We start from the raw sequence: 26,552 nt of genomic DNA on the forward strand, positions 1-26,552 counted from the left end.
CCCTGTTTTACAGACAAGGAGCCCAAGACTTAGAGAAGGTAAGTAACTTTCCCAAATTTACTAAAATGAAAAAAATTGAACCACAGTCCATCAGACTCCAGAGCCCATGTTTAATCTGTTGGGACAGGATAGTTAGCATATCCCTAGGTAGACAGGGAGGTCCCTGGTGGAATAAACAAGACAGCCATCTTAAAACTCCAGGTTTTGAAATCTCTCCTTCACTGCAGGACAAAATGTAACAAGGCCTTGAGGTTAATCATAAAATTCCTTTTGGCCTGACAAATGGAGCAGATCTGATAGATAAGAGTGGGTTACTTTGCTAATTCCTTTAGGATGGGCAAGCAGAACAAACCTGGTAGATGAATTTCACTAGAAGTCACCAGTTCCCTTCTTCATACAGTTCCCTTCTTCGGACAGCTCCCCTTCCCCAAACAGGCAAGGGAAGGTATAAAAGTAAGAGCTTTTGCCTCAGTCACAGGGCCACCCCTATTCGGGACCCTCCTTTCATTCGGGAGCTCTGACTCTTTGATTTCAATAAACTATCCTCTTTTTTAAACTCTTTGCCTCTCCTGGGTCCATGTTTCCATTCTACGGTCTCATGAGACCTGATCCCGGCCTACACCCAGTAACTGCCAGCAGATCCAACATCATCTATATCATTTGGGGATTCACAGGAAAAATATTTCTCCATCACTGTGATGTTGCTTCCAGGACTTTTCCAGTCTGTTCAGAGATGAGTCTCACAGAAAAACCCCACTGTTTCTTTGCCCCTTGATTTGCACTTTGTGTTAGCATTGAAAAGTTTAGCACACGCATGTTTAGTTCCCTGAGAGCTCTTTTAACAAATGCCATATTTCCCCGAAAATAAGACCTAGCCAGACAATCAGCTCTAATGTGTCTTTTGGAGCAAAAATTAATATAAGACCCAGTCTTATTTTACTACAAGACTGGATCTTTATAATATAGCATAATGTAATACAATATAATACTGGTCATATTAATTTTTGCTCCAAAAGATGCATTAGAGCTGATTGTCTGGCTAGGTCTTATTTTTGGGGAAACACGCTGTATCTCTCCTTAGTAAGCCACACATTAGAAGTAAGCATATTCAGATGAGTAATGTGATAAAAGCAAAACTCTGCAGCCCCATGAATGCTTTCCAAGCTCTGATTCCTTTCTGAACAGGGCTACAGCTCTCCAGGAAACAACAAAATCATAAGGAGGAGCAGATCACTTGATAGTCAAATGCACCCTGAAGCCACGCAGCAGCCTACCCGTTTGTCTCTTCATACCTGCCCCTAAAGAAAGGAGAGTCTGTGAGACAGATCCTTTCAGGGACTTTGCTTCACCTTTATGCTTACAACTTATGTCTCCCTGTTTGGCCCCAAAATGATGGCTGGCTAGTCAATGACGGGTAAGATTCCCCATGGGGGGTGGGGAGACAACCCATGCTAGACACAGCCACATGGGGACCATTGGGGAACTCGTAGGTTTGATAGAGGTGGGCCCAGCCCCCCACCTTCCCCCGGCTAAGGAGAGCCTCTACCTCTGTGGCTACATTCCTTCCCACAAATCTGCAGAGGAAGTGACTCAATGATGTGCTCTCCAACTATTCATATGCATAAAGGTTTTGTCCCTTGGGGAAGTACTTATCCTGAGACTTACGGTTCACTACCTGTAGGCAAGGGAAATTGGCTTAAATCAGTTTCCTATTGTAATGTATGGGATTCACAGATCTTGAGATTGACAAGCTTTACTTCTTTTACTTTCACACTTAACTAATAAAAGATATGTGTTGGCCCAATTCAGGGCTCAGTCCTTGAGACTTGAATCCCTAGGCCTGGCTCACACTCTACTCTTGTCTACTGTCTTTCTTAACCTTGTGCTGCCCTCCTCGCTTCCCACAACTCTTGTGCTGGACGCGACAGCACCTTGCTTTGTCCTGGTGCATCACTAGTTGTGCTCTGTTCCAGGATCCTGTCTGTCAGCCACCGGTCATGAATTGCAGACTCCATATGTGGAGGATTATCAATACCTGCATCCATTTTTATAGGAACTTCTACTCCTTACAAAATATTCATGGAGCCTTTCTCTGTGATCTTCTTCTGACTTTCAAAAGATTCCCTAGTAGAGAAAACCACTTAATACATGGGACCAGTTCACAATGGAAGGCCAGGAAATTCAGCAGGAGAAAAGAGGTACTGGTTTCCGAAAACTGTACATTGCCCACAGTTAGACACCATCTTATATTTGCAGGTAACCAAAATAGTTCCTTTAGTTAGGCAAATATATCTGGCTGTATAACAAAGAGCTAAAGGCAATAATAGAGAAAAGAGAGAGAGAAGGAAAAATAGTCAGGCCTAAGATGAACTTTTCTCTCTTTAATTTCTCTATTATGTGTTTGATGAAGAGAGAGAAACCACCACTGTAAAATAATTTTCACATATTTTTACTTGCGACTTTGGAACCTGGTGAACTGGAACAGACAGAAGCTTTAGGAAAAACAAATAAAATCATAATATGTAATTGAGTTATTTTAAAATTTTTATTCTTTATAAGATTTTGGAGAATACAATTAATTTATATTTGCAGAGGTTTGAACCATTATAGAGACTTATAAAGAACATCATACAATGATGGCATTTGAAGCCTAAACTTGGCAACAGCCATAATCTGTTTCATGTTTCTTGATAGTTATAATTATAATTTAAAAATATATAATGCATAGAATTTAGTGCATATGGAAATTATACACTGTTCTACCTTGTAAAAACTAAAAATACCAAAATGAATTTAGGGTGACTGACTGAAAATTGAAGTCTTTAAGTTATACATTAAAATAATCGTTGGAAACTGGCATATGTTACTAATAACTATACTCAAAACTCTGTTTTTACTCTTATTTCCTGGAGCACTAGAGATGTACTTTTTATTTTAGATATAATACAAGCTATTTCAATAATTTTTCACAATATTAATGACAGTCAAAACCACCTGAATTCTTAGGTCCAATTTCTAGTACATTTTATCCTTCTTTTCATCTTGTCTGCTTGTCCTCTTGAGATTCTGTTCCATTTTTCTTTCCTAACTGTGGGGACAGAGTCTCAGAGAGCAGTTTCCAGGCTCTCAGCCTCACGTGGAAAGGTGCTGACCGGGGTAGTAGATGGCCATCAGCTATGGCTAATTGAGTGTCAGCTGTAACTAATTAGCCAATTAGCCACAGATATAACTGCTGCGTTGGTTAGTCAGTTGGTTGGTTGGCAGGCAGAGAAGTAGACAGCAGGTTGGAGGTCGTGTGGCTCCAGCCTCCAGTTAGACGATAGTGGTATGACTCCCTTATCTATGGCTCCGTGGGTGTTCCTTTTTGGCCTAGCCATATCCTGCGTTCTTATGTGGGAAGCAGGAGCTGAGACCCCGCAGGCCACCTCGCACGACAAATGGCGCAGCGAGCAAGGTCCCACGACAAACAGTGCAGTGAGCAGAGTATGGCGCCAGCCAAAGCTCTCTGAGGTATGGTAGAGCAGTTTGTGAGTGTGAAAACTCAGTCTCAGGAAGCCCTTGAGGAGCAGCGCCAGAGACGGGGAGCGCAGTCTGCCTGGGAGAGATGTGACCCCTTGTGAATTGGTGGCCCTCTCGAGCCTCTGAATGGCATGCCACCCTGTTGGCCATAGCAGGTATCACTGGCTTTTTGGTGGGCTGCTGCTATAGGCTCCAAGGGTTGCAGACATCTTACACCGAGGCCTCCACCCAATCGGACACCTGGCGCTGCGAGCAAGATTCCAGCTAGGTAGGAATGGTGTCTGACTCTGGGCAGGAGGACGTGTGGCTCCCACACAGTGTGTGGTGCCCAGTGGCCACTGTTCTCAGGAGTTGGACCCCTAAGTAAGGGTGGGAGGACATGGATGGCTCTCCGGCCAGCGTGGAGAGGGCCCTGCAGGTTCTGGCTAAGCGGTTGCCGGAAGAGGCTAGGGTACAGCCAGCCACGTGGGCTGGATGTTCCTCACAGCCTTGAATCTCAACACAGAACATGCGCCTAATGAAATAGCCCAGGTGCCGGACCAGGTATCCCAGTTGGAAGCACTGGAAGCTCGGGTCTGCCTGTTAGAAGAGGGGCCCCACTGTGGAGACTCTGAAGCAGAGGCAGAGGAAGCAAGTGGAGACAATGTAGCTCCCAACCCCCAAACCCGGCAAAATTTGAAGCAAAAGGTAAAACGTGAGCAACCTTTGGGCCCCGAGGGCGTTGCTGCCGGCAACCCAGCTGTGACTGAGTTCACGACCTACACCCCTTACACTCCCACTGAGTTGCAGGAGCTGGGGAGGCAGTGCTGACAGCACCCTGGAGAGCCAGTCTCGGCTTGGCTATTACGTTTGTGGGATGAGGGAGCAGATAACATTCTCTGCTCCCCAGGCGAGATGGAAAAGCTAGCCTTTGTGACAATGCATCCGTCCCTGCGACAAAGGTTACAGAACTGCCATAGATTGGCCCAAAACCAGGGCAATCACACTCTAATGGAGTGGCTCACTGCTGCGGTACGCACAGTATGGGGACAGGCTGGAGAGCTGCCAGACACTGTGAGTCAATGGCAGTCATATACGGAACTTACTCAAATCATCCGTGAAATGGGTATGAGATGTGCTATGTTCAACCCTAACATGCAGGGGCCGGATGACGAGCTTTTTACAGCCAGCATGAGAGATCTGGTTTGGGATACTGCACCTGCGAGTGCTTTTGGATCCTTGGTCGCCATTCTTACGCCCTATGTGGGGCAATGGATCCATGAAATTACAACTGCCATGGCCACCCTAGGGGATGTTGAAAGCCGGAGGTGAAGGAAGTTAAGACAGGAGGTCCATGCAGTTAAGACCTGGAAGCCCAAACCAAAGGTAAAGGGGTGAGGTCGTGGGCCTCAGAGAGTAACATGTGCACAGATGTGGTGTGATCTCGTGGCAGCAGGAGTTGATAAGGAAACAATAGACCGACAACCCAATGCACTTCTGCTGGAACTTTGGAAACAGTTGCATCTGGAACAGCAATTCCGGAGAAGCCTAAAGGAGAAGTCTGGGAAAGTGCAACCCATATCCCTCTAGTTCTTTATGCAGCTGCTTGAGGCTGACTCCTTTCAGCTTGATTAGGGGTGGGGCCAAGGTACTTAATCTGAGAGGACAAGCGGGGACCGGAGGCCCCACGTGGAACTGTCCATACATTTGTCCCCTTCTAATGTCCAGAGGGTTTTGGCCCTAGTTGACACTAGCGCAGACTGCAGTCTTGTTTATGGGAACCCAGAACTGTTCCCCGGACCAGCAATCTGATGGCTATGAGGGTAAGATTGTGACTGTAAAAGCTGTTTCCTTACCACTGGGTATAGGAAGGCTTCCCCCTCGTACCTACAAAGTTTATGTTTCCCCTGTTCCGGAGTATATTCTAGGGGTGGACATGCTACATGGCCTTAGGTTACAGACGTTGGTGGGAGAGTTCCGTCTCCGGGTCTGGGTGGTGAAAGCGGTTACACGCGGGCATGCTCACCACCCTCCTCAAGTGTTGCCGCAGCCCTGGCGCATGGTTACAGTGAGACAGTACTGCCTGCCAGGAGGGCAGGAGGGGATTGGTCGTACAATATTGGAATTGGAAAAGGCACATATTGTGAGGCCAACACACAGTCCGTTTAACTCCCCAGTATGGCCTGTCAAGAAGCCAGATGGCACCTGGCGAATGACTGTGGACTATAGGGAGTTAAATAAGGTGACGCCACCCTTGCACGCTGCAGTGCCTTCAATACATGATTTAATGGATCATCAGACAGTCCGCCTGGGGACATATCACTATGTAGTGGACTTGGCCAGGCTTTTTTCTCCATTGACATTGCACCCGAGTGTCAAGAGCAGTTTGCTTTTACTTGGGACGGGCGGCAGTGGACTTTTCAAGTCCTTCCGCAAGGATACTTGCACAGCCCCACTATCTGCCACGGGCTCGAGGCCCAGGATTTGGCACAATGGGATCACCTGTCCTCTGTGGCCTTGTTTCATTATGTTGATGATATTTTATTAACATCTGATTCTCTTTCAGATTTAGAGCAAGCAGCTCCCTCTCTTCTCCTCCACCTGAAGTCACGTGGCTGGGTGGTGAATGAGGAAAAGGTCCAAGACCCTGGCTTATCTGTCAAGATTTTGGGTGTTGTGTGGTCGGGTAAGACAAAGGTCATACCTGAGGTGATTATGGACAAAATACAAGCCTTTCCCCGACCGACCAAGGTTTCCCAACTGCAGACGTATTTGGGTCTGCTGGGATATTGGAGGGTTTTTGTACCCCATTTAGCACAAATGGCAAGGCCCTTGTATAACATGATAAAAAAGGGGCTTCATGGGATTGGACAGAGGCTATAGAGCAAGACTTTGTTGCCAATAAACGGGCAGTGCAGCAGGCACAGGCTCTGCAAGTAGTGGACCTCGGCTGCCCATTTGAACTTGATGTTCACGTAACCCAAGAGGGGTACGGTTGGGGCCTCTGGCAATGGCAGGAGTGACTGCGGTTGCCAGTGGGATTTTGGTCCCAATTATGGAAAGGAGCGGAGGTCTGCTATTCTCTAATAGAGAAACAGCTGGCTGTTGTGTATGCAGCCCTAGTGGCCACAGAAGCCATCACAGGAACGGCACGGGTGTTGCTTCGAACAACCTATCCCGTCCAGGAGTAGGTCCATATGTGGACCCAGGGACCCAAAACGGGGGTGGCACAGACCACCACCCTCGCCAAGTGGGGTGCAGACTTGGAGCAACGTAGCACCCTTAGTTCAAGCCCTCTGAGCACAGAGCTACAACAGGTCCTGGGGCCTGTGGAGCTTGCAGCCCAGGCTGAGCCAAGCGCTCTGCCTAGAGGAGAGGACTTGGAGCCCTCGCCCTACAAAGAAGGACAGTCCCCAGTACCTGAGGATGCCTTGTTTACCGATGATTCTAGCCGAAGTGCTGCAGCTGTTTGGACGGTTATTGGTGTGCAGCCCAAAACAGACACCATTTGGTTTGATACTGGGACGGGCCAGAGTAGCCAGTGGGCTGAGCTATGAGCTGTGTGGATGGTAATCAGCCATGAGCCTGGGCCCCTAGTTATTTGTACTGAAAGCTGGGCAGTGTTCCAGGGCCTAACATTTTGGCTCCCTTTGTGGAAACACCAAAACTGGTTGGTAGGACACCATCCACTGTGGGGTCAAGCCATGTGGCAGGACCTCTGGGACCTAGGGCAGAGAAAGGAGGTGACCCTAATGCATGTCACAGGTCACTCCCCCTTAGTGTCCCCAGGTAATGATGAAGCAGATGGCCTAGCAGAGGTCTGATGGTTAGAACAGGCTCCTGCCACTGATGTGGCCCATAGGCCGCATAGGAAATTGCAGCACACTGGAAGCCGAACCATGTGGCAGGTGAGCAGACGCTGGGGTCTGCCTTTGAAATGGCAGGAGATAGCAGATGCCTGCTATGATTGTGCCTTCTGTGCCCAGGACAGTCCCCAAAGGCAGAGGCTCCCCTGGGAGACACAGCAGATTACGCGAGAGAGGGTGCCCCTCACTCGCTGGCAGGTGGATTACATTGGACCCCTGCCTAAGGCCCGCAATGCTATGTATGTGTTCACAGCAGTGGACACTGCTATGGGGTTGATGTTTGCTTGGCCGTGTCCGGCTGCAGATCAGCAGCATACAGTGGTCGCTCTTACACGGCTGTGCGCCCTCTATGGGCACTCTCAAGTCATTGAAAGTGATAGGGGTACCCATTTTGTGGGGCAAGAAGTGCAGCGCTGGGCTGCCAGGATGGAGTACAATGGTTGTTTTATACCCCGTATAACCCACAAGCAGCTGGCATGATTGGATGCTAGAACGGCCTTTTGAAGCAAGGCCTCCGGGTGTCAAAATACCCTCCCACGATGCGTGACTGGGCCTCGCATCTATGGGACGTCCTGAGAATCCTGAATGAGAGACCACGGAAGGGAGAACCCGCACCAGTAGAAGCTCTGCTATATCGAACAGCCACTCCCATTCAACTACAAGTTATCACAAGTGAGATTCTGTTAAAGCCAGGGTACGACAGAAATGGAAATATTTTGCTGTCAGCACTCACATGCTTGAAAGTAGGGGAACGGCAGCAATGGACTTGGCCCTGGCAGGTCAAAAGCCCCCACTGTCGATGGTTGGTCCTGATAGCCCCATGGGGGGCTGGTTTGACTCATGATTTCCAAGTGACGACAGGGCTGGTGGCTAAGTGACCACCGCAAGTGACTGTAGTATACGGAGGTCCTGATACCAGGATGATTTTGCGGGGAACCTGTGCTCTCACTATGGCCTATTATGGGGTCCCCTGTTCTGTTACATGTTGAAACTATGCAAGGGACCCCGAGCACTGCCATAAAGGTCTGGTACCACAAACCCGAAAAAGTGCCAGTGGCAGTGACCCTCCTTTCCCAGGACAAAAAGCTAGTATGTATCCTCCCAGATGGAAGGGATTTGCCATTGTTGGTTCCTAAGACTACTGTTTCTTTCCATCCGTAGGTGCCTGTAGGCTGATATGACACAGGGACCCTTGCAGAAGATGCTTGTCATGTAAATTGTGAGGCGAAACACAATTTAATAGGGGTGGAGTGTGGGGACAGAGTCCCAGAGAGCAGTTTCCAAGGCTCTCGGCCTCACGTGGAAAGGTGCTGACCCGGAAAGTAGATGGCCATGAGCTGTGGCTAATTGTCCGTCAGCTGTAACCAGTTAGTCAATTAGCCACCGATATAACTGCTGTGGCTGTGTTGGTTAATCAGTCGGTTGGTTGGCAGGCAGAGAATTGGAGAGCAGGTTGGAGGTTGTGTGGCTCCAGCCTCCAGTGAGACGATAGTGGTATGACTCCCCTATCTATGGCTCCGTGGGTGTTCCTTTTTGGCCTCACCACATCCTGCATTCTTATGTGGGGGGCGGCAGCTAGATCCCGCAGACCGCCTTACACGACAAATGGTGCAGCGAGCAGGGTCCCACGACAAATGGCGCAGTGAGCAGTGTCCCCCGCACGACACTAGCTTTACCAGAACAACTAATTAGCCTAATTTTATGCAGAATAAACTATTGGGTATACCATCATGCTTTTGATCTACCACGGAAATAAGTTTTGTTTTAGAAAGATGTCACTTTTATGTACTGCATAGTGTGTGTGTTTCTCATGTTTTATATAGATTTCAGTGCTTTTTCTTTCCATCACATTTGGTATCGGGGTCTCAAAAGAGGTGTAGGCAATAATGCTTCCAAAATAACTGGGCTGCATCGTCATTTGTAAAATAAGAAACACTTTATTTTCCAAATTTTAATTAAGCGTCCTTCTCTGGTCTGTAGTGACATATTCATTTTATAGCTATGGAAATTTACCGCACTTCACTCTTAAACGTGCCTCTTTACCTTCTCCCACCGAATTCATTGAGAGACCCACTTGATGGGCCTGGGTCCAAAGCATCCCTGCATCCATAGTAACCAGATCAGCTTCTTTTGTCACCACGGTGACGGCTCTGCCGGGCCAGGTGGTCGCCATGGTAACGAGGGGCGGGTAGCAGGCGCCCGGCAGCTGCGCGCATGCGCGCGGGCGATGCTGGCGGAGCCGCTGGTGCGGGCCCCTCAGCTCCCCTCGACATGGCGCTGGAGCGGCGGCGGGGACTGCGGCTCTGCGCCCGGCTGCCCGACTTCGTCCTGCTGCTGCTTTTCAGGGGTGCGTATGCGAGTTTCTGCCTTTTGGAGAGTGTGACCTGGGGGCGATGGGAGCGGAGCGGGCCCGAAGCCGATGGATCCGTAAGGGCGGGAATAGCGGTCCCGGCGCCGGGCGCTCCCGGCTCGTCGGGAGGAGCGGCGGGCGCCCGCGTCCCCCGTGGGAGTGGATCCCGGCCTCGCGGCGGGCCGAGCAAGTCGGGGGGCCCGTCGGAGTTTGGGGCCGTTTCGCTGCGGGCGATGAGTTCGACCCCGGCGGTGGCACCGCCTTCTGGAGAGTCAGTGCCGGCTCGGGCGTGGACTCGGGAGCCTGGACCGAGACCCGCGAGCCAGCGCGGTGCCCAGACGTGGACGGCGAAGGGCCTTTGGCAGGACCGCCGAGGGGCAGGTCCCAGGCCTGCTGCCTTCTTTGTGACAGCCGTCCGCGGAGCTGCGGTTCCTTTGCCCCTTGTTGTAAACAAAGGGACTGAATTGGGCAAACTGAGCTTTACTTTCGAGGAAAACTAAAATGGCACAGATCGCAGTCAACTACTTTTGAAATTTGTCTCCAGCGCGGCCTAGTAGATCCTGCAGACCCATACTTACCGTGGAAATAGCATCTGGGCCATTTTGATCAGGGCATGATACAATTGGGAGCTTTGATTTGTCTTTTCCACTGTCGGGAATTCTCAGTAGATTCGTGTGTCCCTGGACAGTTGGATAGAAGGATTGAAATAGCTTCTGTTTAGTGAGCACATACTGTGTACTGAATGGACACTTTGAAATCGCTGTTTTATTTAAGTCCTTACAGCAACTTTGTGATGTGGGTTTTATGAACCCATTTTCAGATAAGAAAACTAAGACCTAAGTACAGTCTCTTTTCCAAGGGTGCATTCCAGATACGTAGTGAAGACTCAAACCCATGTTGACCTAAAGCACTACACCACACTTTTCCTTCCCTATTGGCGATCTGCATGTAACCAAATCAGGTCTTTTTTTCATTTTTCAGGTTATTTTATTGTTTGCCTTATTTGCCATTGTCATCCCATGATGTTTTCCAGAATATACCAATTAAAACACGAAGTGACTGTTTGGAGTGGGGGTAGAAGGACTAGGGAAACAAAACATTCCTGCTCATTCACCAGTGTCCATGATGGTGGCAGTAAAAGGTGAGGGCCTGGGACAGAAGCTGTGGAAACGGCTCTATGATGAAGGATAAGTTTCAGGGTACAGATGTTGTCCTCATACTTTGCCTGAAAATGATTTCCAAAAACATGTGGTTGAGTGATATAAGTGGTCAAAGACTAGCCAAGGGGACGAGGGTGTCAGGAATGTCCAGCTCCCGGCTTTGTTGGTCACACTGACACTGTCCTATTCACAGACTGGAACAACTCCCTATTGTTGAAGAGGTCTGTTCACATGAAAGTTTGCAGATTTCATTGCAGGAACATTTGGCAATTTAGTTCAGGAATGAGTTTCAACTTAGTGGTTTGTTAATAAAACTAGAATATGCTAAGGACTTCACATACCCATAATGTCTTATTTTGCTCTCCTGGAGGGACTTGCTTTGTGGCTTTCTTGATACTAAAGAGGAAGAATCACATTTTGCAAAATAGGACCAGTGACAAAGAATCAAGGTGGTGGGATGTATTAATTCACCTTGAAGGGATGTAACTATGTTTTTTTAAAAGTAGGGTAGTCTTTTTCCTTTAGTTTACACCTCAGACATACTATAACAGCTTGAAAACTTTATTATTCTACAGGTCATGACAGCTGTGTCTTTTTTCATTTTTAGGATTCCTCTTTTTAATTGTTATTGTTTTTCAGTATTCTCATTTAAAAATTTTTGGTTCCCAGTATAATACAAACATTCTTTATCAGTTACCCTTTGTCAGGCTCTATTATAAGAATTTAACATGTATTAATTCATTTGATATTACTCTAAGAGGTCGTTACTATTGTTTATCCCATTTTGTGGATGAAGAAACAGAAGTACAGAAAGATTCAGTAAAGATGATATAGGAGCATTTGTGACAACATGGATGGATCTTGAGATTATAATGCTAAGTGAAATAAGTCAGACAGAAAAAGCAGAGAACCCTATGATTTCACTGATATGTGGTATATAAACCAAAAACAACAAAAGAACAAGGCAAACAAATGAGAAACAAAAACTCATAGACACAGACAATAGTTTAGTGGTTACCAGAGGGTAAGGGGGTGGGGGGAGGGAGATGAGGGTAAGGGGGATCAAATATATGGTGATGGAAGGAGAACTGACTCTGGGTGGTGAACACACAGTGGGATTTATAGATGATGTAATACAGAATTGTACACCTGAAATCTATGTAATTTCACTAACAAATGTCACCCCAATAAATTAAAAACAAACAAACAAAACTAAATATGTCTTATCATATGATCAAAAAAAAAGAAAGACTCAGTAACTTGCTCAGGGTGATTTATTTGGAAATTTTCAACCATGTATTTCAATCCAAGTTTTGGTTACTTGTATTACTCAATTTGACAGTGGAGTTCTTATGGATCAGTTTAATCAAATTATGAAATATTCAAAGCTGTGTGGTTTGTATATAAAATATTCTTTTGTTGAGGTGATTGCAGGTGCAATTCAACTTTACAAATGTTATGCCACATCATGTCTTTTATGAATGATTATGTAGTAATTACTGTTGGACTTCCAAATCTTTTGATGTCCTAGAGAGAAGTGCTTCATTTAGAAGTCAAGAACAGTTAACAGTTTGTATTCTTGTGATAACACAATGTGCTGAAGCCTAACAAAATCTGAAAATCAAAAATTTCAGGACATTTTTGAAAAATATTTTAAGTTTTCCATCTGCATTTATTTTGGCTCTTGAAACCTTTTTATTTTTGTGACTTATTCTTTCATTTTGTTTTCTTTTAAACTATCTGATAGATATAATCGTGATCAGACCTGCGTATTTTCAGTAAAACAAGGAACACCTGCTCTGAAGCATGCAGTGCCTCAAATCAGCTGTTCATTCCCAGATGACTTGTTGACAGGCATTTGTTCGTGGTGATTGCTTCAGACTAGGGAGACTGAATGGATAGCTATTAGAGATACTTAACATAAGAAATTGCTGTATTACATCCAGACAAAATTATACACCCAACCCCTAAGCTCTGTGCAACTTGCTCTTAAGGCAGACCAATAGAGTAGGCTTAAATCAGTTCTTTTGTTAAAAAAACAGATTTGTATTAGTTTTGTATTATTTGTATTTCTGAGATGGCCACATAATGTAACTGAAGAAGCTATGGATTTAGTACATTCAACTAGCAGCTGTTAGAGATGTGATATTAGCAAAGTCCTAGTCCATAAATGCTTAGAATTTTTTCAAAGCGCAAGTGGAATAGAAGAAAGGAAAATATGTGTGAATGAATTTAGGATGTATGGATTCTGCTGCATAATACCCTAATCATGAAGTTGGATTCTCTTTTTAAAGATATGTTTATAATCAGGTGGTGTGAATGTGATGCTATTAAGGCTGAATGCAGATTTCAAATCTGTATCTACCCTCTGAATGCTAACAGTATATGCAAATAGCTTCCCTGGAGTATAAAGAGATCCTGAAAGAAAGTTTTGGTAAGCACATTCTTTTACACCTAGTTTAGCAAGGACAGTATCCACTATGGAACTCTATATTGAGATCTAAAGCTCTAATTTACTGCCTCTGCCACTTGTCATGACACACAGAAAGATCCCTGAGCATGAGCACTTGTTTCTGATGTCAAGAAATGCTGTATTTCATGTTGGTGTGTTCTTTCTTTCTTTCTTTTTCTTTTTTTAAAAGATTTTATTGGGGAAGGGGAACAGGACTTTATTGGAGAACAGTGTGTACTTCCAGGACTTTTTTCCAAGTCAAGTTGTTCCAAGTCAAGTTGTTGTCCTTTCAATCTTAGTTGTGGAGGGTGCCGTTCAGCTTCAAGTTGTTGTCCTTTCAGTCTTAGCTGTGGAGGGCGCAGCTCAGCTCCAGGTCCAGTTGCCGTTTCTAGTTGCAGGGGGCACAGCCCACCATCCCTTGTGGGAGTCGAACCAGCAACCTTGTGGTTGAGAGGACGCACTCAAACCAACTGAGCCATCCGGGAGCTCAGCTGCAGTTTAGCTCAAGGTGCCCTGTTCAATCTTAGTTGCAGGGGGCGCTGCCCACCATCCATTGCGGGAGTCGAGGAATCACACTGGCAACCTTGTGGTTGAGAGCCCGCGCTCCAACCAACTGAGCCATCAGGGAGGCAGCTCAGCTCAAGGTGCCATGTTCAATCTTAGTTGCAGGGGCAGAGCCCACCGTCCCTTGCGGGACTCAAGGAGTTGAACCAGCAACCTCGTGGTTGAGAGCCCACTGGCCCATGTGGGAATCGAACCGGCAGCCTTTGGAGTTAGGAGCATGGAACTCCAACCGCCTTAGCCACCAGGCCGGCCCTATTCTTTCTTTTTAAGTAGTGTCTGTCATGTGTTCTATATTTCCCATAAGTGGTTAATATGTATAGCAGGATTTCCAATGCTGCTTTTGTAGAAACATCAAGCTTTTAATAAATTAGGACTATGCAAACATTTTTTCTTATGTTGTCTTTAGTTTTCAGAGTATCCCAAGGCTTGTATGGTTCAGACTTCTTTCTGCAAATCATTGCCATAATCGGAGTCTGCCATATCCATGCTGTCGGCTTTGCCTAACTTAACCTCAGCTCACAGTGATCTTTCCTCTCTCTAGATAAGCATAGCTTAGTATGTAGTTCAGTTCAGTGCAAGAGATACTTATTACCTATAATGTGCCAGGCACTGTTCTTCACTCTAGGGGTGCAAAATGAATAAAGCATCCCCAGCCCTTGAAGAGCCAGGATGAGCACATGCTGAATTAATGCTGGGCGTTAGTTGTTGGGTATAAATGCATTATCTTCTTTTTTAAAAAAATTAGTTTATTTGAGCTAAACTGATGACATGCGGGGAAAGAGATCTCAAATGCTCCCACATTTTATCTTCTTAATGATAGTAAAAATTTGTTGGGAACAGAGGCTGAATTTAATTTCTTTTGTATCTTTCCAAAGATGATTATAGTAAATATTCTTTGTCACTTGAAGGTCAGTTAACATTTGTTAAACAGTGCCTATGTGTCTAGGCATTTTTTAAAAGTAACCTATCTTAGTTCCAGTGGCCCCAGGAACTTTTGGAAATTCTCAGTTTTTACTATCAAGGAAGAAAGAGAATATTTCTTGTCTTGGTTTAATTTAAAAATCTCGTTTCTACCATCTACTCTATGTATCTACTCTATGTAAACATAGGGAAATGGTTATGATATAATTTAAGTGACACAAACTGCAGGTATGAGTAGTATATACCAAATGGTTACAGTCACATGGAATGTATAATACCTGGGGGGAAAAACCTGGGGGAAAAAACCGAAATGTTGATAGGTGCTATTTTTGAGTGGTACATCTTATGGCTCATTATTTTTTGTCTTTTTTCCAAGTGTTCTTTAATGAGGATGTTCTTAATATGAAAAAATGCCTTTTGTTTTGGTCTCCAATAGATAAATAGTGGAATTTTGAATTTGATACTACTAAGGATTTTTTTTTTAAATGGGAAAACTTTGTGAAATTTAATGTGATAACACGTGGATTGTGCCTTTTTCCAGCTCCTTAATTAACGTCAGCCACAGTGGATGGAGGAGGGGCTAACACAAAGTTCACTTGTCGGACCATGCATCCAAAGTGACTCACCCGAGAGATTTGCTGTCATTGGCTTTTGGGTGGGGGAGCCAGCTGCAGCATCCTCAGCAAATGGTTAACTGGAAAACTGAAAGAGCTGATGAGATTACCTCCCTCCTCCCTCCTGCCCCCCCCCCCCGCCTTTTTTTTTTTTTTTAACAAACCCACAAAATAATCTGAATAGGGGCTTTGGTTTGCTTATTCAGAGTCAGCCAACATTTATTGAACACCTGCTTTGTGCCAGTTGGGCACCTCCTAGAGGGCCTGTTCTCTTTGTGCTGGATGAGAGGAATTCCAGATGAAATTTACTTCCTTGGAAAGTGGAGTCTGAAAGATGTTTCCTGGAGTGGGCTGTCAGCTGATGCGCCCTTATCACTCCTTCCTGCTCACCATTGACCCCCACAGACTTCCTTGTTGGATGTCTTTCTCTAAGGAAAATGTTTAATGTCTTTAGAATCAAGTGCAGCTGTCTGAGGAATTACAAAGCAAAGAATGCAGCAAATCCTCAGACAGCTGCCTTTTTTGCTTTTTGGCCGTGTTTTTCCTCTAAAGTATTTCTGTCAGGATGCTGGAATTCCCACCCTCCAACCCCCGCCCCACCCCCAACTTCAATTCGAGCCATCATAGAGGGCGCTGCTCACTGGTCCATGCGGGAATCGAACTGGCGACCTCTGTGTTAGGACCACAGGGCTCCATCCACCTGCGCCACTCGTCCACCCCAGGGTGCTGGAATTTAATCAGCTAATCCCAATTAATTGGCAAGCTCCATTTTCACTGCAGTAAAGCTTTCCATGGGCAAAACGGAAATGTAAGATAAGCGCTTTCCCATGCTGGAAGGAACATACAGTTTAGATGTTAACTAACAGTAGCATTGAGGGTTAATGTTTTATGTGTTTAGAGGTGAGAGCACTTGCTCTGGGCTGGCCTGGTGGAGGAGAATTGCAAGAAGGAATGGATTTATAGGGGTAATTTTGATTTATGTGCACAGTGTAGATTTGTGGGAATGGAGGTGTTGAGGGCCAATTAAATGGAGGAAATAATGTGAATCAAGATGTGGAGTTGGGAATACATATGTTGTATTTTGGACCAGTGAGTTACGTATTATAATTATAAATAATAACAGCCATAGTTATTGAAAACTGTGTCAAGCACTGTGCTGATAGTTTTACCTGGGCTGTGTACAGTGATCTCAGCAGTCAGTTTTTATAGGTTTCATTTTGCAGATGATGAATCTGAGGCTCAGGTAGGTTAATTACCTTGACTAAGGTCACAGCTAGTAAATCGAGGAGCCACATTATCCACTGAAGAGAACATTAGGAACTAGATGTTAAAGCACTTTCAATGCCAGGCTAAGAAATTTGGACCTTATTACTTAAGTTCTAGTAATTCATTTGGCATTTTGAAGCAGGGAAGTGATCTGATTAAAATGATTTTAGAAGTATTATTCTGATATTCAAGAAGATTGGAAAGGGACGGTCAATTAGGAAGCTACTAGAATACTCATAGTTCAAGGTCAGTTCCTTTAGGGAAGGTCTCTTGATGTTGAATTCATGTTTATTTATATCTGAAAATATATTTGTTTTAATCTTGTTCTTGAAATATGGATTTACTGGATACATAATTTTAGGTTGACAGTTATTTTGTCTTAGCCTGTTCTATGTATATAATACTGATGCTTTCTGGTTTCCATCATTCCTGTTGCAACGTCTGCAGTCTGTCATATCATCAGTCTTTCCTAGGTTGCCTGTCTTCTCTCCAGCTACTTTAAAGATCTTTTCTTTGTCTTTGGCATTCTGAAATGTTACTACATTGTGTCTACAGAGGATTTCTTTTTAATGATTCTACTTGTTCATATGTTGTGATTTGTGTATCTGTGAATTTACATCTTTCCTGATAATGCTCAGGTATTTTCAGTTCAAATACTACCTAGCTTTTATTTTCTTAATTCTTTCCTTCTGGGACTCTATTAAGATCTATTCATTCTATCTTCCAAGACTGTTAATGTTTCTGTCATAATTTCATATTCTTTCCTCTGTGCTGTTCTAGGTTATTTACTTAGCTTTGCTTTATAATTACTTATTTTTCCAGCTCTATTGCTTTATAATTACTTATTTTTCCAGCTCTATCTAATCTGTCACTTAACCAATGCATAGAGTTCATTTTTTAACCAATTATATTGTTCATTTCTACAATTTTACTTGGTTCTTTTTATAATCTGTTCTCTTGCTTGCTTAATTTTTTACTCCTTTATTTTTTTTAAACATTTCATGTTTTATATTCTGTATCTGACTCTTATTAAATATCTGAAGTTTTTGGGGATCTAAAGCTAATGTTTGTTGTTTCTTATGACTTACTTGTGGTGTTTTTTGTATCCTTTACTTGTAAGATGATATTTGTTTGATCTCAATCTGTGCAAATCTGGATCTGACCTGAGGATGCTTTTTGTGGGAGAGTATGCTTCTACTGGATGGTAGCCACCTGGGATGGCTTTACCCCTTTCAGGGTCCCTGGAATTATTTGAAAATATCATATTCAGCTTCTCTGCCGTCCTGCTGGCCCAAGGGTCAGTCTGCCCCACTGAAGTGTTGCCCTTGGGGTCACACCCATCTTGGTACTTTCTGGTTTCAGCCCACAGAAATTTTCTTTGTTCTTTGAAAGATCCCCTTACTTCCCATGAGCTCAGAGATGCATTACAAACTATGGTGTAGGAAGGGTCTGGTTGCTGGAGTATAAAGGCCTTTTGGACTATCTAATCCACTACTCTGCTGGAAACAGGAATCTCAGCTTTACTTAACCTATTCCCCTCTTTGTTTAACGTAAGAGTCACACACCTTTCTTTAAATGTTAGTATTATGAAGGTAATGCTTTTGTTTTCATTTTTCAAACATAAAATTAAAATATTGACTATGTTTTTTCAGAGCACATATACCCCCTTGGAGGTCCTGATATACTTGGGGGTGGGGGAAGCGGTTATATAATTGTTACTAAGCATCACTGCTTTAAGGATGGGGCTTTGTAATCTTAAAGACATACCCAGTCGTACAACTATAATCTCTTTTCTTGGGTCAGTTTATTTGAGAAGTAACCATCTATCATTCAAGATACAGCAACTTGAAATTTAGAGAATTACAGCTGCTCTACACTAGACAGGCACCTGAAACAGCAGCTCTGCTAGTAACATATAGATGAAGACATTCCGAGGCAAAATGTAAAGGTAATCTTCAGCTTTCCAGGTGAAATCTGAATCTGAGATTCACATTTCTACAGGATGAAATGCTGGTTCTCGGAAAGTCTCAGCCCCTGTACTGTAAAGAGAAAGCGCCCACTGCATCAGGGACTGCTCCATTGTTTGCAGCCTTTCACATACTTTTCTGGCTGAAGGAAGGAGCACAGCATCGTGGGCGTTAGGCATTCCGGATTCATTTCCCAGCTTTGCATGTGATTCATGTTTGGACCTTAGGGATGTAATATTGGTTTTACCCAAATCACTTGAAAGTAATTTAAATACCACCTATCTCACACCACTGCCAAAATATCTACATTTCTTTCCCCTTAATTGATAACTCACTTTAGCGGTATGAGTTTCAGATCCATAGAATTGATTTTATGGACATTTTTAACTGATTATTTCAATCAGTTTGTTTATTAAAAGTGCTTTTGAAGGTTTTGAAAACCTAGTTCACAGAAATCTCTTCTTAGAAGTGTTTTAGAGTCAGATAAACTTGGTTTGAAACACTGTTCCACTCGAAGAGGTTGGGAAAGTTCATCTTTCACAGCCTCAGGGTTTTTGTTTTTGTTTTCAATCTAATTTTACTAGATCTAGTTTTGGTTGTTTTCTTTTCTAAAAAAAAATTTAAAAAAATATTTTAAAAAATATAAGTAGCATACAATATTTTATTGGTTTCAGGTGTTCACAATAGTTACTCAACATTTATATACCTAAAGAAATGATCACCATGAGAAGTCCAGCAACCCTCTGACACTGGACCATGCTATCACAATATTATTGACTGTATTTCCTATGCTGTTCATTATACCTCCACGACTTACTTGTTTTCTGCCTGGAAATCTGAACCTTTTATTCCCCTTCACTTTTTTACCCCTTTTAAAAATTTTAAATAACAGTTGACATTCATTATTATTTTATATTAATTTCAGGTGTACAGCATAGTGGTTACACAGTTTGTCATGCTGGGCGGCCTGTGGGGTCTCTGGTCCTGCTCCCCACACAAGAACGCAGGATATGGCTAGGCCAAAAAGGAACACCCACGGAGCCATAGGTAGGGGAGTCACACCACTATAGTCTCACTGGAGGCTGAATTCACACGATGTGTGACCTGCTGTCCGCTTTCTGCCAACCGACCGACTCTCCTCGACTTCCCTCCCTAACGTAGCCGCGGCAGTTATATTAGTGGCCAATGGCTCAAGGGCCACAGCTGACGACCAACTAGCCTCAGCTGATGGCCATCTACTACCCAAGCCAGCACCTTTCCACATGAGGTCGAGAGCCTGGAAACTGCTCTCTGGGGCTCTGTCCCCACACTCTACCCCTACAGGGTCTTGCCTCACAATCTGCGCGACAAGCGTCTTCCTCTAGAGGCCCTGTGTGAGAAGCCTGGAGGTGAATGCAATATCCTGGACACAGCCAGGCTCTCTGGGCACAGCCAGGGTTTCTCAGGGCACCACAGTCTTTCAGGGCACAGACAGACTTCCTGGGCTTCTTAGGGTACCACCAGTCTCCCCGGACACAGCCAGAGTTTCTCAGGGCACCACCAGTACTTCTGGGCACAGCCAGACTTCCTGGACACAGCCAGGGCTCTCAGGGCACTGCCACTCTCTCTAGGCCTCTCAGGGTATCGTGCTGGAACAACAGCAACTTACAGTCAAGGTGCTTAATATTCTCGATGGCAGCCGGTCAAGACACAAAAGCCAACATCCGCCAGTTCTACTACATGGTGGCATGTTCCCAAGCAAACAGTCAAGCTGTCCATTAAATTAGGGATGGATTTCATTCCCCTTCTATAGTCCAGTCATTCGCCAGGGCTGTGCGTTAGCCTCACAATGTGTGCCCTCACTGCAGGGCGAGGGCTCCAAGTCCTCCCCAACCTGGGAGTGAGGGACGACCTTGACCTCACCCACATCTTCCACCGAGGACTCAGCAAGCATTTCCTCCTGGGACTACAAGTCCTGCATCCGGGCTGCCACAGCAAGCATTTCCCAGCCCACGGGGCCGCAACAACCTTCGCTTTCTCTGGCCTCTGCTGCTTGGGGAACCGTCCACGTCTTTCCACCCCTCCACGAAGGCCCAGCTCTCCAGCAGCTGCTCCTCCTGGTCTTCCTGAGACTGAGTGTTCATTCACACAAACTGCTCCACCGCCCTTTGGGGAGCTTTGGCCTGCTCAGTGCGCCATGTGTCATGTGGGGTGTCATGCAGGAGACCCTGCTCGCTGCGCCATTTGTCGTGTGGGGTGGCCTGTGAGGCCTCTGGTCCTGCTCCTGTGTCGTGTGGGGCAGCCTGAGGGGCCTCTGGTCCACTCCCCACATAAGAACGCAGGATATGGCTAGGCCAAAAAGGAACACCCACGGAGCCATAGGTAGGGGAGTCATATTGCTATAGTCTCACTGGAGGCTGGATTCACTCGACGTGCGACCTGCTGTCCGCTTTCTGCCAACCGACCGACTCTCTCCTCGACTTCCCTCCCTAATGCAGCCGCGGCAGTTATATTAGTGGCCAATGGCTCAAGGGCCACAGCTGATGGCCAACTACCCACAGCTGACGGCCATCTACTACCCAAGCCAGCACCTTTCCACATGAGGCCGAGAGCCTGGAAACTGCTCTCTGGGGCTCTGTCCCCACACAGTGGTTAGACATTTATATAGTTTAAGAAGTGATCCCCCTGACACTATACATAGTTATTACCATATTATTGACTATATTCCCTATGCTTTTGTGGGAACAGAGCCCCAGAGAGCAGTTTCCAAGCTCTCGGCCTCGTGGAAAGGTGCTGGCTTGGGTAGTAGATGGCCGTCAGCTGTAACCAGTGAGCCACTGGCCACTAATATAACTGCCGTGGCTACGCTAGCAGCAAATGGGGGCTAGCAAGCAGATAGTGGCTGAGCTAGCAAGAGCAGATTGCAGCTAGCAAGTGAGAGAGAGAGGCTAGCAAGGCAGAGAGAGAGAAGCGGATGGCGGATTGTGGAGCGTGTGGCTCCTGCTTCCTGTGTCTCCAACCCACCTGGCAGCGAGACTACAGTGGTGTGACTCCCCTATCTGTAGCTCCCTCGGTGTTCCTTTTTGGTCTCATCATATCCTGTGTTCTTATGTGGGGAGCGGGACCAGAGACCCTGCATGACATCCTGCGTGACAGCTTTACATCCCCATGACTATTTTGTAACTACCAATTTGTAATTCTTAATGCCTTCACACTTTTCACCCTGCCCTCAAAGCCCTTCTCATTTATTACCTGGATAAATCTAGTACTCATCTGACACCATAGATAATTTTTAAATATTATTGACTATATTCCGTATGCTATACCCTACATCCCCATGACTACTTTGTAACAACCAATTTGTACCTTTTTTTTTTTTTAAATTGGGAACAGTGTGTTTCTCTAGGGCCCATCAGCTCCAAGTTGTTGTCCTTCAATCTAGTTGTGGAGAGCGCAGCTCAGCTCCAAGTCCAGTTGCCTTATTCAATCTTTAGTTGCAGGGGGCACAGCCCACCATCCCATGCGGGAATTGAACCAGCAACCTTGTTGTTGAGAGCTCGCACTCTAACCATCTCCAGCCACCTCTCCAGAAGCTCAGTGGCAGCTCGTTGCCTTCAATCTAGCTGTGGATGGCACAGCTCACTGGCCCACGTGGGAATTGAACCAGTAACCCTATTGTTCAGAGCTTGTGCTCTAACCAATTGAGCCATCTGGCTGCCCCGACCAATTTGTACTTCTTAATCCCTTCCCCTTTTTCACCCACCTCCAAACCCCCTCCCTTTTGGCAACCATCAAAATGTATCTATGCGTGGGTTTCTGTTTTGTTCGTTTTGTTCTTTATATTCCACTCATATAAGGGAAATCACATTGCATCTGTCGTTTTCTGTCTGACATACTACACTCAGCATAATACCCTTCAGGTCTGTACATGCCAATGCAAATGGCAAGAACCCATTCCCTTCCCTGGCTGAGCAATATTCCATTGTATATATGTACCACCTCTTTGTCCATTCATTGATTGACGGACACCCAGGCTGCCTCCAAATTCTGGCCATTGTAAACAATGCTGCAATGAACATATGGAGGCACACATCCCCTTGAAGTAGTGTTTTGGGTTTCTTTGGATAAATACCCAGAAGTGGGATTACTGGGTTCTTCTTTGTCTCTTGTTATAGCCTTTGTTTTAAAGTTTATTTTGTCAGGTATAAGTATTGCTACCCTAGTTTTGTTTGTTTGTTTCCATTTTCATGAAATATCTTTTTCCCATCCCTTTACTTTCAGTCTGTGTGTGTGTCTTTAGATCTGAGCTGAGTCTCTTGTAGGCAGCACATGTAAAGGTCTTGTTTTCTTATCCATTCAGCCACCCTATCTTTTGATTGGAGCATTTAATCCATTTATATTGAAAGTAGATGTGTGGTTATTGCCATTTTATTATTCATATTTTTGATCTATTTTTTTTTTCTTTTTTCTTAAAGAACTCCCATTAACATTTCTTGTAATAGTGGTTTGATGGTGATGAACGCCTTTATCTTTATCTTGTCTGGGAATCTCTTTATGTGTCCTTCTATTCTACATGATAAGCTTGATGTGTAGCATAATCTTGGTCCTTGCTTTTCATCACTTTGAATATTTCATGCCAATCCCTTCTGGCCTGCAAAGTTTCTGTTGAGAAATCAGCCGACACTCTTATGAGAGCTCCCTTGTCGGTATCTAACTGCTTTTCTCTTGCTGCTTTTAAGATTCTCTCCTTGTCTTTAACCTTTGACATTTTAATTAAGATGTGTCTTGGTGTGGGACTTTTTGGGTTCATCTTGTTTGGGACTCTTCGCTTCCTGGGCTTGTATATTTATTTCCTTCCCCAGGTTAGGGCAGTTTTTTGTTATTCTTTCTTCAAATAGGTTTTTAGTTCCTTGCTCTCTTTCTTCTTCTTCTGGTACCCCTATGATGCAAATGTTGGTATGCTTGATGTTGTCCCAGAGGCCCCTTAAAATATCCTCATTTTTTTGGATTCTTTTTTTTCTGTTTGCTGTTCTGTTTGGGTGTTTTCTGCTACCTTATCTTCTAAATTGCTGATTCGATCCTCTGCTTCATCTAATTTATGATTGATTCCCCTCAGATGTATTCTTCATTTCAGTTATTGTATTCTTTATTTCTGACTGGTTCATTTTTGTTTTCTATCTCCATTTTTATGTTTTCTAGCTCTGTTGAAGTTCTCCCTGAGATCACTGAGCATTCTTAAAATCAGTGTTTTGAACACTGTGTCTGGTATATTGCTTGTCTCCATTTTGTTTAGTTCTTTTTCTGGAGCATTGTTTTTTCTTTTATTTGGGACATGTTTCTTTGTTTCCCCTTTGATTTCATCCCTGTGTTTGTTTCTGTGTATTACAAAGGGCTGGTACGTCTCCCAGTCTAAGGTAGTAGAATGGCCTTACGTAGAAGGTGTGCTGCGGGGCTCAGTCACAGTCTTCCTGGTCTCCTAAGCCGGATAGTCCAGGTGTGTCCCTTGTGTGGGTTGTGTGTCCTCCTGTTTTTCTTGAGCCTTGGTTGCTGTGTGCACGTCAGCAGGAGGGAGTGACCCTCAGGCTGATTGGTTGTATGGATTGGCTTTGACTACAGTGGAGGAGCTGTTATGGAAGGGCTGACCATACAGAGCAGGATTATCTTTAGCAGGGCTCTGGTGCCTGTCCAGTGTGCCCTTTGGGTGTGTCGTCCCTGGAGCCATCTGGGTGATGCTTTGGCTCGGTCCGAAGCTGGCCAACTGGCATGCCAGCCTAGGGGCCTCCTGGGAGGGGCTCCACCACAGGCCAAGTTCATCCGCTGCCTGTGCTCTGCCTGGAGCTACATGGCATGTGCCTCAAAGCAATCTACAGATGGCCGCCACCCATGCTGGACTTGGAAGTGCCTCGAGAGGCCAAGCTGCAAACCGAGGCCAATTGTCGCTCGTGCCAGGCTTAGGGCTGCTCAGCCAGAAGTATGGGACATGCCAAAGACAGATGCTGCTCGTTTGGGTTTTGTGAACCTCTGGGAGATTTTAGGAAAGTCCACAGCATGAGTCAAGGCAGGCTGTTATAAGGAATAGCTGCTAGAAAGTTGGGTGGGTGGGGTCTCACAATCACCAGGGCAGGCTAAACAGTGCCAGCCAGATTGACGGAGACTCCGATATGGTTGACGGCCTGCATCTGCATGCTGGAAAGGAGGATGGATCAACAAAGAAACAATGGCTTCCACCAGCTCCTCCACGCAGAACACAGCTGCCCCTTCAGCCTTCGTCCTGAAGCCAGAAAACTCAGTTCCATCCTGATGTGTCCCTGACACTTTTCAAGGTGCTGCTCCAGTGCTGGAGCTCAGAGCAAGTGAGTCCATTGGTGAGTAATCCATGAGTCGGCCCTTTAAAAGGAGGGCCTGGAACCGCAGCAACCTTAGTCTCTCTCAGCCACAGTCTCTGCTAGTTTTCACAGAAATTGTGGGGACTTCTTTCCTCAGCAGTGAAACCCTGGGCTGGGGAGCCTGATATGGGGCATGAACCCTTTGCTCTTCCAGGGGAAAACTCTGCAGCCGAGATATCCCTTCCAGTTTTTGGTCAAATGCAGGTGTGGGACCAGCCTGTTCCATTTTTGCCCCTCTTACCAGTCTCTATGTGGCTTCTTCTGCATGTCCTTAGTTGTAGGGCTTAGGTTAAGGTAGAATTCTGGCAATTTCATTGATGGTTATTGTGTAGTTTAGTTGTAACTTTGATGTGGGCATGATAGGTGGTAAGCACAGCGTTTACCTACTCTGCCATCTTGACCAGTACATCTAGTGTTTTAAGAGTTCCTGTTTGTTTACTATGAAGAAAAAAATGAATAGCTATTTGGTTGGGTTGGTATTCTTAATTCAGTCTAATTTCTTAGTATCAGATACCAACTTTTCACTCTAACCTTATTTGGTCTAGCTTTTAAGTCCACCAGTAGTAATGAATGGATTTAGAACCTTAGCTGTGAATCTCTAGAGCAGTGGTTCAGTAAGAACAAATTGTTAAGTGTCTTTAATTTACCAGGCATTGTTTCAGATCTTGAGGGTACGTTAGCACAGTAACCTATGTTATGAACACCTTATATAAAAAGCTATGGATCTTTTCTCTAAAAAGTACTTGTATGTACATTTTTGAAGCATTTCATATACTATTTTGGGGAATTTACAAACCCCACAGAAGATCACTTATGCACCTCAGACTGAGAAGCCTGTTCTAGAGCCCAGGATTCTTATGAGGAAAACATCCTTACAATGAATGTCTTCTGAAGTAGATGCTACTGCATGTAGAGTTCACGTATATTATGCAAAAGTATTGTTTTATTATTTCCTATTCTTTCCATTAATTCTATTATTGATTATGTTATTAATAATTTTGGCTTTTCTGTTAGACTATTTTGTGGATGGTGACTGTTAGTGTCAAACATCTGGTCGTATTCTCTATACATTTCCAATTTAAATTACTCTGTAGATAGGTCAGACAATGAAGACTTTAGTTTAAATGGAAAACAAAGTATGCATGCAAATTTACAGAAGCTTAATTCTATTATTTTCCCAGTGTTTCATGTTAGGACAGCTCCAGGAGGTGTGCAGACTTGAGCCATGTGGAAAGCAGAATGAAATGCTGAGATGAAATTATGCAGGAATTCCTCTTTCATCTACTTCCATTTATATGGTCTCTGTCTTTCTTTTCTAACTTAGGCAATAGTGATGAGAAAAGAGGCCTAAAAGGATGTTTCATAACATTGGATGAGGGATTTGAACTTCATTGAAGCCAGAACAAATATTTTCTCCTACTATTACCCTGTGGCTAACATCCCACATGCTGTTTGCAATGCAAATTACAACAAACTATTCCTCAGAGTGAGTTCAGAATCAGGTAACTTTTTTGAAGAGGCACATATAT

The 26,552-nt window shown here is 44.8% G+C and overlaps 1 protein-coding gene across 1 annotated transcript in view; it reads left to right on the top strand.

Annotated features, from left to right (window-relative positions):
* Positions 1–9,580: 9,580 nt before the first annotated feature.
* JAM3 (junctional adhesion molecule 3) overlaps positions 9,581–26,552 on the top strand; it is a 75,318-nt gene continuing 58,346 nt past the window's right edge. The window contains exon 1 of the mRNA XM_081037723.1: positions 9,581–9,711. Coding sequence (XP_080893849.1) covers positions 9,636–9,711 — 76 coding nt within the window. The 5' untranslated portion in view covers positions 9,581–9,635. The remainder of the gene's footprint in view (positions 9,712–26,552) is intronic.

The sequence above is a fragment of the Rhinolophus hipposideros genome (assembly GCF_964194185.1).
Source record: "Rhinolophus hipposideros genome assembly, chromosome: 24".
Taxonomy (NCBI): Eukaryota; Metazoa; Chordata; class Mammalia; order Chiroptera; family Rhinolophidae; genus Rhinolophus; species Rhinolophus hipposideros.